Consider the following 12,194-nt stretch of genomic DNA (forward strand, 5'->3'; position numbering starts at 1 on the left):
GTCAGTCAATTAGTATTGCGCAGAGGCAGTGTTTCCATACATAGAGAGAAGGGCATCTTTATAGAGAGCGTTGGTATCAGCTGCAGTCCCTTCTCATACAAACCTCCCATACAAATAGACTGGAGCACAAGTAAAAGTCCCAAGATTAGATCTAGCAGCTTAAAACTGTACTATACTAGCATATTATAAAGAAGTTGAAACTGACATCACAAATATAGGATTTTGCTTTCTGTGGAATGAGTGAGAGTGATGTTTTGCTACAGATGCAGAATCCCTTTCTCTTCATTTGGTTGTGTTAAAATATGTACTATTTAGATAGACAGATATTTTTTCAATTATTTTTTTTTAAAAATGTGCATGCTACCTATAACCATGCCCTCAGAATGCCTTACAGCGATATAATAAAAATAAATGTAAAATACATAAGGGCCTTAGAGGTCAAAACCACCAGTTTGAATTGGGCTTGGAAACAGACTGTGAGGCAGTGAAGCTGGCAACTAGTACTTTAGGCTCATTTCTCCCACTCGCTCCCCAGTCCCATTTTGCAATCTTGCACGGCTTTAAAAGAAGATTAGACAAATTCATGGAGGACAGGGCTATCAATGGCTACTAGCCATGATGGCTGTGCTCTGCCACCCTAGTCAGAGGCAGCATGCTTCTGAAAACCAGTTGCCGGAAGCCTCAGGAGGGGAGAGTGTTCTTGCACTCAGGTCCTGCTTGCGGGCTTCCCCCAGGCACCTGGTTGGCCACTGTGAGAACAGGATGCTGGACTAGATGGGCCACTGGCCTGATCCAGCAGGCTCTTCTTATGTTCTTATGCAGATATGGGATGAAAACACTTAAGTTTCCATGCCATTTTCAAAAGCAGCCCCACATAGCACACATTGCAGTAGGCCACACATAATTGTTACAATTTTCACTGATCTAACATAGCAGAGGTCGAATCTACTAGTAATTTAGCATGGAAGTTCTGTTCTGCTATTTAAATCAAAAGCGACGCTTTACAGACTTTCTGACATGCTACAGACTTGTTGAAATCAACTCTATGCATATATGCACTTTATGCATATATGCTACGCTGCTTTGCTGTTCTTCAACTGAAAAGTAGCTTCTCATACTCACTGTGCTTTGCTCACACTCTAATTGTTTACCTGCTCATTGATTGAGTTGTGTATGTGGCATGATTTGAGATGTGTTTCTTTTCTTTCTCGTCTATGTAGTTCGATAATTTAAGTTGCATCCTGCTACTGTCCTATATGTTACTTAGTTGCCTTTAGACATTATATTCTTTGTTATGTTTTAGTATAAATTTTCATGTTAGCCTCCTTGTTGTTGTTGACAGAAACAAGATGTTTTCTGTTTTAAAGAGATAGCAAATGCCAGCAGTATATTCTGAGGCTGGTGTTTATTTGGACTGACATCTACCCAGGGCTGTAGTCATCCAGGGTCTTGGGGGGTCTTAGACCCCTTACTTTTTTGGGAACAGGGCCTCTATGTCTCCAGTGTCCCATGTTAGCCACTGAGAAGAGTCTTCTAACATGCTTCCTTGTCCTTTCCTGCTGATTGGAGCCAATCAGAGTGAAAGGAAGTTTGTCAGCCACTGAGAAGACCCTTCTCTGTAGCTAACATTCCCCCCTTTTACGCTGTTTGGTTCCTAGGGACACCTGTTGTTGTGGGAGAAGGCATTAACAAGGATCTCATTCTCAGTTCAGCAGCAAAAGAAAAAAGGGGAGAGGGGGTGGCTGTGACTATCATGAAAGGACCTTGCACTTCTGAATGTGCCACTACATTACTGCTTCTACCTATATTGGCCAAGATGTAAATAGATACAGCCTGATCCTTTGTATGCTTACTAGGGATGGCCAAGAATTCTGCTGAATTTGGATTTAACATCAGATTTTTCAATGGTCTACATATTCTCCATCTTTGCAGAGTGATCCTGTTTGCTCTGAACGTCAGTGGCTTTCCCCCAACACCATTCCCCCCCCAAATATTCCCTCAAATATATTCTTCTTTTACTGTTCTTACTCACAGCACAGCACAGAAGTACATCTCTCTCTCCCCCTCTGCCACTCCCCCCCTCGAATAATCCAAAATCCAAGCAGCAGACAAAAACCAAGTCTCACCCACATTAACTCTAGAAGGAGGTGGGGGGTCACTTAAAGCTGTTTTCCTCTTTTCCTTTCCAAAAGGAAAATAGCCAGTCTCTGCTTGCTAATGTGAAAACTGACCAACCTTAGTCACAGCGAAGGAGGAGGAGGAAGTGGTGAAACTGCTTTCCTTTCCTTAATCAATATTTTTGTCAAATTATCTATATTTTCTTTCAAAATATTGACATTTTCCAAAATATTGATATTTTATTTCTTTCAAATATTGATGTTTTATTTCATTTATCAATATTTCCTTTCAAAATAGCAATATTTGAAAGATAATATCAATATTCTGAAAGAAAATGTCAATATTAATATCAGTATTTTGGGAGAGAGGAAAAATCGAATGAATAATAGCAGATGATAGTGGACAAAGAGTGAACTCAAATCGATACTGCCTGTTAGGTTGATGGAATGCTTTTGAAGTGGCACCAGCTAGTGTATCCCATCCCAAATGCTTACTCAGAAATAAATTCCCTGAGTTCAGCAGAGCTTATTCCCACATAAATGTGTATGGATTGCAGTTTTAGATGTGTCCAAGGGGTTGCACATGCCAAGGGAGACTTTTTTCTTTCCACCCTTAAGCCCTGGATCTATATCACAGTCTGCTTTTAAAGTTCCCTTCAACTTCAAAAGATGCAACATGTGGGGCTACTGTTCAAAGAAACAAATGTAACATTTCCTAGGCAGGTGAAATTAGTTGTGCATTTCTTTGGATCTTGCCAACTAGAATCACACATAGTAGCTGTGTTTGCACATCAGGCTAAGCCATGATTTCTTTAAACCATAGTTTATTCTATAAACCATGGGTAGTCTCACAGAAAAGCAAACAAGCCATGGCATGTTTCTCCAAAGCTTGGTTTGTTTTCCAGGTTCCAAGGTGGGGTGGCCAAACAAAAACCATGGTTAAGGTCGGTTGTTGGGTCTGGATATAATGCCAAATCATGGTTTCAAAAGCCATGGTTCACTGTGGTTTGTTGCCAGAAAACAAACCATGGCTGGACTGGGTTTGGACATTCAAGCAAACTATACTTTGGCTAAACAAACTATAGCTTCACATTATGTATGAACCAAGCCATAGTAACACAAAACATTAAAAACTTACATTAAAAAAAGGATTCTTATTCCAGTTGTCTTAAATAGCTTTGAATATTTCCAGTATTATTTCTCACTGAGACTTCACGAGTGAAAATTAAATGGTCCCTTATAAGTTATATAATGCTGTATTTTGGCAAGGAACAGATAAAAGGCTGTACTGCACTATTCCAGAGTCTAACTTCACTTCATTTATATTCTACAAACCATTCATTTTTCCAAAATGCAGTTCCACTATACTCTTAAGGATCATCTTCCAGAGTACTTAGGCACAAGATTTTGGCACGTCTGCTGTTTTGACTGCTAGAACGTAAAATATGTCTAACCCTGCTGACTATACACTGCAAAAATATGGCGTGAAATATCTTACATTCATTGCATTGGTAAAATGTTATGGTACGTCAGCAGGATCATAATACTGTCAACAGTGCACAAGAGGACTATGAAGAAATCAAATGCTGAGTTTATAGATATATTTAGGACACTACCCAGATGCTTTGTGCATCTTCTGTATCTCCAACGCGCATATAAAAATCCTATATTGGCCAGAATGTACACTGGATTGTTAGCTGGTGAGTAGATGTGAGATAGTGATCTTCTCCTTACTTCGGCTCACTTCTCTGCAGCTCCAAGCACTTTTATCCAGCAACATAACCCAGCTGAGGAGAAAAGTGCCTGAGGGGTGGGGAGGAACAGACTGCAGGGAAGCAACTCATGGGTGGGGAGCACCATACATGTTTGCCTTTAGCTTAAAAATTACATCCTCCCTCATAGATGATTCAGGCAGATCATACAAATGGGGCTGCCACCATCAAGGCAAGTTTGGTGCTGAGTTGCATGCTGTGGTGACAACAAAATACTGTAGATCAACAGACTTCCTAACTAGTGAGTAACTAAGCATACTACAGAGGAGCTTCACAAGGTTTTAAAGGAAAAAGTCATTGGCCTGGCCTTTTATTCACACTAGATTTTCACAATGTCACCTTCATAGAGACATTTTTCAACTTGAAAAAGGGATCTTACTCGACAGTCTATGGTGTGCTATCAACTAAAGACATGTATAGTTCTCCTTCAAACCCCATCATTGGACTATTTGCAATATATTAAGTTACAAAGGCTGTGATGCTACACTTAATTTCCAGTCAAATCAACAACACAGTTATACTGCAGAATACAAATTAAAGATGATTGGCACCTTGATTGACACAATTATGTGGAAACTTAAATTTTCTTCCATGTAATTACTGCAGTCCAGAAGAGAATGCACGTCAGATCCAAATACTGGAAAACAAGGAAAGAGAGGTAACTTGATAAATGTTGCTCTACACTTTAATCCAAAACTCTTTAAAAGTTAATTGCAATCCTAACCCCAGGCCGACAGTGGTGGGACTTGATGGTGTGGCACAGCCACCATTACATTCACAGTTCCATTGCTTGTGCTGATCAGACTGGAAAGTGGGGGCAGGAAAAATGCCCATACACTGTGCCAGTTCTCAGCCTGATGCAGTGAAGAGCCCCAGATTAGGTCCATTGCCATCATGTGACTTGCTCCTTTCTATCCCTGCAACAGCCCTTTTTGGGGGGGTTGCCCGCTACCACTAGCAGAGTTACCACTGAAGACAGCTTCTACCCATCTGCCAATTGGACAGGTGCATTGGGGCACTCCTCACCTGCTAGGGTCCCCAAAAGAGGAGTTCAGCAGAACTGTACAGGGCAGGGTCCAGCCCATCCAAACCTCCTTAAGGGCAGATCAAAGGTTTGGATTGCTTTGCCCCTGCCTCTCTTGGGGCTTGTGTGCTTGACCTTTAACTGTCCCTTGAATTCCTAAACCATTTTATCCCCAAACCTGCTAATGTTGGTCATGACTGAGACTGCAATCTTGAGCACACTTAACAGGGAGTAAACTCTTTTGAACTCAGTGAGATGTACTACTTTTTATTTTCTTATTTTTATACAAATTTATTAAAGAACAGATACAAAAGGAAGAAAAAAGTCAGTTGACATTAACAATACAATAAGCATCATTATATCCATCTTGGTTCACACATACAGATTGATACATACCATCCAAATGTTTGAACAAGTATCCAAGCAAAGGTTGGTGTTTCTAAAAAGTATGGTCAAATGTAGCAATGTATCATAATAGATAGTGAGTATTTATCCTTCCAGGCTCAAAATATAAGTCACTTAACAACTATAGGGACTCGCAAAATTGCAAAATCCATTTTGTTGTTGTTCTGCCATTAATCCCCATACCACAGGAATATAATTTAAAAGTATACAAACATCCACAAATATCAAGGATTGTATCAATACAAATTGGTACGGACAACAAGACTGAAAAGAAAATATCACTGGACATGTCCGCATCATATACTTCAGAGAGACATTTCCAGTATTACATCTCCAGCATCTATCTGAATTAGACTGTGCCTTCCTGTAGGAGCGTTCTGGAGTCCAGTATGACTCAATTTTTGCTGAATTAATCTCTATTTTAAATCTAAGGAAATGTTCCATATAGATTCAAAAGCATTTTTTCAGTGCTTATGTTGTACAGTGAAACTTGATATGATCAGGCAGTGCATTTTTCATTGGGAGCAATGGTACTTGTGATTAATTTATTCTACTGGTTTCAGGGACTAAACCCAGTTAAAATTAAAACTAGTTTTAGCTGTGCATTTTATTTATTTATTTATTTTATTATTTAATTTATATCCCGTCCTTCCTCCCAGCAGGAGCCCAGGGCAGCAAACAAAAGCAGTAAAAACACTTTAAAACATCATAAAACAGATCTTAAAATACATTAAAACAAAACAACTTTCAAACATTCCTTAAAAAGCTTTAAAAACTTCTTAAATAAAAAGGGTTAAAAAAAACATATTGTTTAGAAAAAAAATGTTTTAAAAAAATATTAAAAGCAATTCCAACACAGACACAGACTGGGATAGGTCTTAATTTAAAAGGCTTGTTGAAAGAGGAAAGTCTTCAATAGGCACTGAAAAGATAACAGAGATGGCGCCTGCCTAATATTTAAGGGAAGGGAATTCCACAGGGTAGATGCCGCCACACTAAAGGTCCGTTTCCTATATTGTGCAGAACGAACCTCCTGAAAAGATGGTATCTGCAGGAGGCCCTCACCTGCAGGGCACAGTGATCGACTAGGTATATAAGGGGTAAGACGGTCTTTCAGGTATCCTGGTCCCAAACTGTATAGGGCTTTGTACACAAGAACTAGAACTTTGAACTTGACCTGGTAGCAAATGGGCAGCCAGTGCAATTCTTTCAGCAGCAGGGTGACATGCTGGTGATACCCTGCCCCAGTGAGCAGTCTCGCCGCCGCATTTTGCACCAGCTGCAACTTCTGGACCAACCTCAAGGGCAGCTCCACCAAGAGTGCATTACAGTAATCCAGCCTGGAGGTTACCAGTGCATGGACAACAGTGGTCAGGCTATCCTGGTCCAGAAATGTCCGCAGCTATCTTATCAGCCAAAGCTGGTACAAGGCACTCCTAGCCACGGAGGTCACCTGGGCAAAGATGGATACAGGAGCACCCCAGACTACGAACCTGCTGTTTCAGAGGGAGTACGACCCCATCCAAAGTAGGCAAGTGACCAATTATACAAACTTGGGAACCACCAACCCACAGTGCCTCCATTTTGCTAGGATTCAGACTCAGTTTATTGGCCCTCATCCAGCCCACCACCGAGTCCAGGCACCAGTCCAGGGCTTACATGGCCTCTCCCAATTCAGATGTTACAGAGAAATAGAGCTGGGTATCATCAGCATACTGCTGATACCTCACCCCAAATCTCCTGATGACTGCTCCCAAAGGCTTCATATAGATGTTAAACAGCATGGGGTACTCCACAGCACAACTGCCAGGGGGCTGAAGACAGTCACCCAATGCTATTCTCTGAGAGCAACCTTGGAGATAGGATTGGAACCACTGTATAACAGTTCCTCCAATATCCATCTCACCAAGTTGACCCAGAAGGATACCATGGTCAATGGTATCAAAAGCCGCTGAGAGATCAAGTAAGAATAACTATGTCGCACTCCCCATCCATGAGGGCAACCATGAGGGCAACCAAGGCCAATTCAGTCCCATAACCAGGCCTGAACCCAGACTGGGATGGGTCAAGATAATCTGTTTCATCCAAGAGTACTTGAAATTGCTGTGCCACAACCCTCTCAATCACCTTCTCTAAAAAGGGGGTATTTGCAACCGGTCAGTAGTTGTCACAAACCAATGGGTCCAGGGTGGGCTTTTTAAGGAGTAGTTGGATCATCGCCTCTTTCAAGGCGGCTGGAACCACTCCCTCACGCAATTATGCATTGACCACACCCTGGTTCCACTTGGTCAAACCCCCTCAGCAAGCTTTAATAAGCCAAGAAGGGCAAGGGTCAAGAGGACACGTTGCTGGCTGCATCATCGCAACCACCTTGTTTACGTCATCAGGCCGCATCAACTGAAACCATTCCCAAGAAATTGCAGCAGACGTTGCACTGGACACCTCACTGGGGACTATAGTAGATGTGGAGGGGGCATCAAGATTGCTACGGAGGCGAGCAACTTCACCCTCAAAGTGCCTTGCAACCAATTCACAGTGGGCCTCCAAAGGGTCTAAAACTCCATTTCCTGGGGTTGATATCAACAGACTCCTGACAATACAGAAAAGCTCCGCTGGACAGCTACTTGAGGATGTGATGGAGGCAGAGAAGTGGGCCTTCTTCGCCACCATCACTGCCACACAGTAGGCAGGGTTATGATGTTTTACTCGTGCCCAATCAGCCTCACAGCATGTCTTCTGCCACTTGCAAAACATTTTGGAACATTTCACACAGGATTTATTCTAATTTGAAAAATTGTCCTCACTTTCTATACCAGATATTCTAAGTGACTTGCAAAATACAATATTACACATTTATTTATTTATTTATTTATTTATTTATTTATTTATTTATTTATTTATTTATTTATTTATTTTAAAGCATTTTAACTGCTTAATATTTTAAAAGCAATATCCAAAAACACAGCATAAAGAAATAAAATGCATCATAAAAACAGAAATACAACATAAAACCCAGTGAAACAGTATTATGAAAACAGATATAAAATGTAACCTATAAAATGCTCGTCCTGTTGAAATGTATAGCATAACATCCAACTTCCACTCACACAACACAACTTCCTGTCCTCCCCTATGCAGTTTCTCGCATCCCCAATCTATTCCAGGGAGTCATCCAGCTCTTCAGAGCAGATTCTGGGAGTGCACAAGGGGCTGTGGCATGGGGATAGGATAGGGAAAGTCAAAAGGAGATTCTTGAAAGGAGTTCAAGAAACATATTTATTTTCACCAGATGTTAGTTATTATATATTACTTTATAATTTTTGTGGTCATAATTGTGTTTTGCAGAACTATGCTGATCTTATTCCTGGAGCTACTGTTGGAAAACTCCAGGAGGATTCTGGAAATGTTCTCCAGTTGATCATTGATGCATATAAGGTATAAATAATGATAATAAATTGTTTTCAATCTTATGTAAGCTTTGTGATTTGGTGTACATGAAAATTTGGTCACACTCTTTTTTTCGTCTGTGAAACATTTGTTATGCACAGATGTCAGGCAAAGGAACCATACAGAGAAACGTTCCAGAATGAAAAAAGAGCTAATATAAAAATGCAAAGCACTAATATCGATGAACAGTTTTCCTTGCTTTAGCTATGTGATGATGATACCCCAAAAATATCTCTTAACAGGCAGAACGCAGGCAGGAAATTATGCCTTTGATAGTGTTTGCCAAATATATTGGCTGCCTTTTGTCAGATGCTACCAATGCTTTCAAAGCAGTATGCAATAATGTAATTAAAATATAGTAATACAGTTTTTAGCGTTTTACTGTTGTAGCTTGCTCTGTGTTTCTGTCCACATTTAGCCAGTGAAAAATATAATGCTGGGAAGACAAATATTCCAAACAGTCAGAGCCCATTTGCTTACATTTTAGGCACAGTTCATACCTCAATCTATAAATAAGTGCTTTCCCTTATGATTCTTTATTCAGCTGCTTGAAACATTGACTCTCTTTTTTTATTTCATGTTTCACATTGAGAGAAATGGAATGCTCCAGGGCAGCTTACAGGATCACTTCCCTTGGAAGGAGAGAGTACAAGAGGCTTGTACTGTTTTTGTAATACCCATCATTTAGAGGTGTACAGCAAGACAAGTAGGGGTGTTAAAGCAGGTACACAGCAAGCTATATGAGTTATAGGAACATAGGAAGCTGCCTTATACAGAGTCAGACCATTGGTCCATCTAGCTCAGTATTGTTGACACTGACTGGCAGTGGCTCTCCACGATGTCAGAAATTGAAACCTCAGACCTTTTACATACCAAGTGTGTGTTCTCTTTCAAAAAGCGCTGGCCTTATATGGAAGTGCCAGGAATTGAATCTGAAACCTTTTGCTTACAAAATATATTCTTGACCAGTGAGCTACAGCCCTTCCCCTAAAATACAGCCTTAAAATACAGTTCTCACCATGTAATGAAACCCCTGTACTTCCAATTAGAAGTGTCCTGGAAATGAGAAATGGGCTAGTTTTAGCCTTTCTCCATCCCTGGCAGAAGAATGTGACACATTCCATTAGCCTGGAGGAGGTAATAGTGACTTTAAGAACCAACAGTATAAACAATCAGGACATGCCAACTCTACTACAAGGGCATACTTACAGAAGATTCTGTTTGTAATGCTATATATACAATGGATTTCTAGGATCCAGATTTGTCTTATGACTGCATCAGATACTTTTTTCTCTCTTTTTTAATGTTTTAGAAAATTTGCAATTATGGTTAGAAGCTGATTTGCAAACTGTAGTTCGGATTAACTATTATTAGTGAAAATGCCACTGCTGACATAACAGCAATCGTAGTCAGCCCTGAATCTGAAATGGAAGCCCATATGAAAAGGAAGGAGGGGAATCCATAGGATGATCTTGATTGCCTAACTGTGGTTAGTAGACAAGGTACTGGTCATGTCACAATGGAATAATACTAGGGAGTGGGTGAGCATTTCAATTCAGTTTGCATTTCAAGCCAAACCTATCAAATCTGCAATTTCCAAAACAATATGAGAACTGAAACACAGTAATCCTTTGAAATTCGTACTTATTTGAATTTTGCAATGCACTTTTCCCACCAAAGAATGTTTACAAAAATTCATCTATTCGAGGAAAGTATGCATAAAAATGAATATATGAGTGAAAGTATCATACAAAAATACATTATATGATGATAAGTGACTTGCAAATCAAAACTGCCTACAAAAATGTGTTTATTAGGAGAAATTAACTAAATACTGGAGAATTTTCAGGATTTTTTTTTTTAAATCACAAATTGCTGCAGAAATGTGGAGAACTGAATTTAAGACTGGAAAAGTGAGAAAGTGAGAGGATCATAACTGACAGACCTTTGCATCCTTAGATAATATATTTAAATTCCCTTCACTGTGATCTAAATGTAAATCCTACTACAAAAATATTGTGGCTCTTTCTCCACCTCCAGTTCTACCACTCTACGTTGAGCTCAGTACTACATAATTAAGTATGCGTTCCAAGAAAACAACTTCACCATATCACCTCATTGTGCTCTTTTTTTAAAAAGTGGAATCATAATTTTCATTTGCCCTCAGAGGAATAATCATGCTGAAGTTTCTTCAGTATTTAGGGCTTTCCACTTTAAAATTGTGGCAGAAATCCAAGTTATTATTATTCACAGATGTGTTAGCTTTTAAATTCTTCAGAGGAAGTAAGCATATGAGGGAACTCTGAGCTGTCAAAATATTTGTTGTAAGGCGTTCTCATATTCCCTTCCAATGTGAGTCACAGCCGCCAGCAAGCATGTCAGTATGTGCCTTGAGAGGTTAAAAACTAAAAACTCTGAACTAATGTTTTGTGTCTTCAGAGCATTCACTTCACTCAAAGCCTATATGAAGTGAACACTAGTGTTGGAATACAAAGTTATTAAATAATAACTTTGACCCCTTCACCAGCAGTTAAGTCCCTTCAGCAGTTAATATGTATAAGACTGAAGACGGGTAAGTTAAACTGCAAACACAGGCTTTGCATATTGTTTCATTCAAGAAGCCTTTCAGATAAAACATGCCCACATGTGTTGCAAGGGTCACTGAGCAATATTTTCTTACTGCCTGCTTGCTTAAATATCTGGGAAACCTTCAACACTTTCCCTTCAGGGTCACTAAGGTCACTCAGGAACAACGCATTTAAATTCAACCTGGTGTTTATCATCTGGCTTTTCTCACCATAATGTCAAAGAAATTACCTTTGGAGGTTAACCCTCCAAATGTTTGCAATGTGACCAGAACTAGAATGAAACTTTTTATAAAGATAAAGGCAAAATAAAGTCATAATAGATCAGCATACAATTTCAGACACTTAAAAATGATATTATTCATACTTATTTTTCAAATAGAGATGTCAGCGCACATCTCAGGTCATTCTCACAGCCAGTTCCCCCGATCTACACAAATTAATAAATTTCCTTCTACCTAATCCAAACCTGTTTTCAGGCATTCACTCATACAGAAGCAATGCACAAGAGATTTACACCTGCAACTTATCCATCGTTGTTCAAAGTCTGTAAAGGGTGGGGCACCTATCACAAGATTTGGTTCAGACCCTGATTTGGTGCTTCAGAAGATAGCTCAGTCCAAAGCACTTTGGAGGATGCCCAATTTGGTTCTTGTCTGACTCAGAACCCCTATTTGGAAGAACAAAGTCCCCATTCACTAATCTGAGGACTTTTTAAAAAAAGTATATATATTTTTCCTTTTGAGAGAATTAGTAGCCCCCTCCTGATTGGATAAGCTTGACAAATTACAGACAAATAGGTCTAGGGATTTTGTGATAGGCAGCTTGGAAGTTTTTTTTAAGG

At 39.7% G+C, this 12,194-nt stretch overlaps 1 protein-coding gene across 4 annotated transcripts in view; it reads left to right on the forward strand.

The window, feature by feature from the left end:
• ITGB6 (integrin subunit beta 6) overlaps positions 1-12,194 on the forward strand; it is a 135,749-nt gene that overhangs the window by 95,166 nt on the left and 28,389 nt on the right. For all 4 annotated transcript variants that reach the window (XM_061608663.1, XM_061608665.1, XM_061608664.1 and 1 more), the window contains one exon: positions 8,664-8,753. In XM_061608663.1, coding sequence (XP_061464647.1) covers positions 8,664-8,753 — 90 coding nt within the window. The remainder of the gene's footprint in view (positions 1-8,663; positions 8,754-12,194) is intronic.

This window comes from Rhineura floridana, chromosome 2 (genome assembly GCF_030035675.1).
Source record: "Rhineura floridana isolate rRhiFlo1 chromosome 2, rRhiFlo1.hap2, whole genome shotgun sequence".
NCBI classification, from domain to species: domain Eukaryota; kingdom Metazoa; phylum Chordata; class Lepidosauria; order Squamata; family Rhineuridae; genus Rhineura; species Rhineura floridana.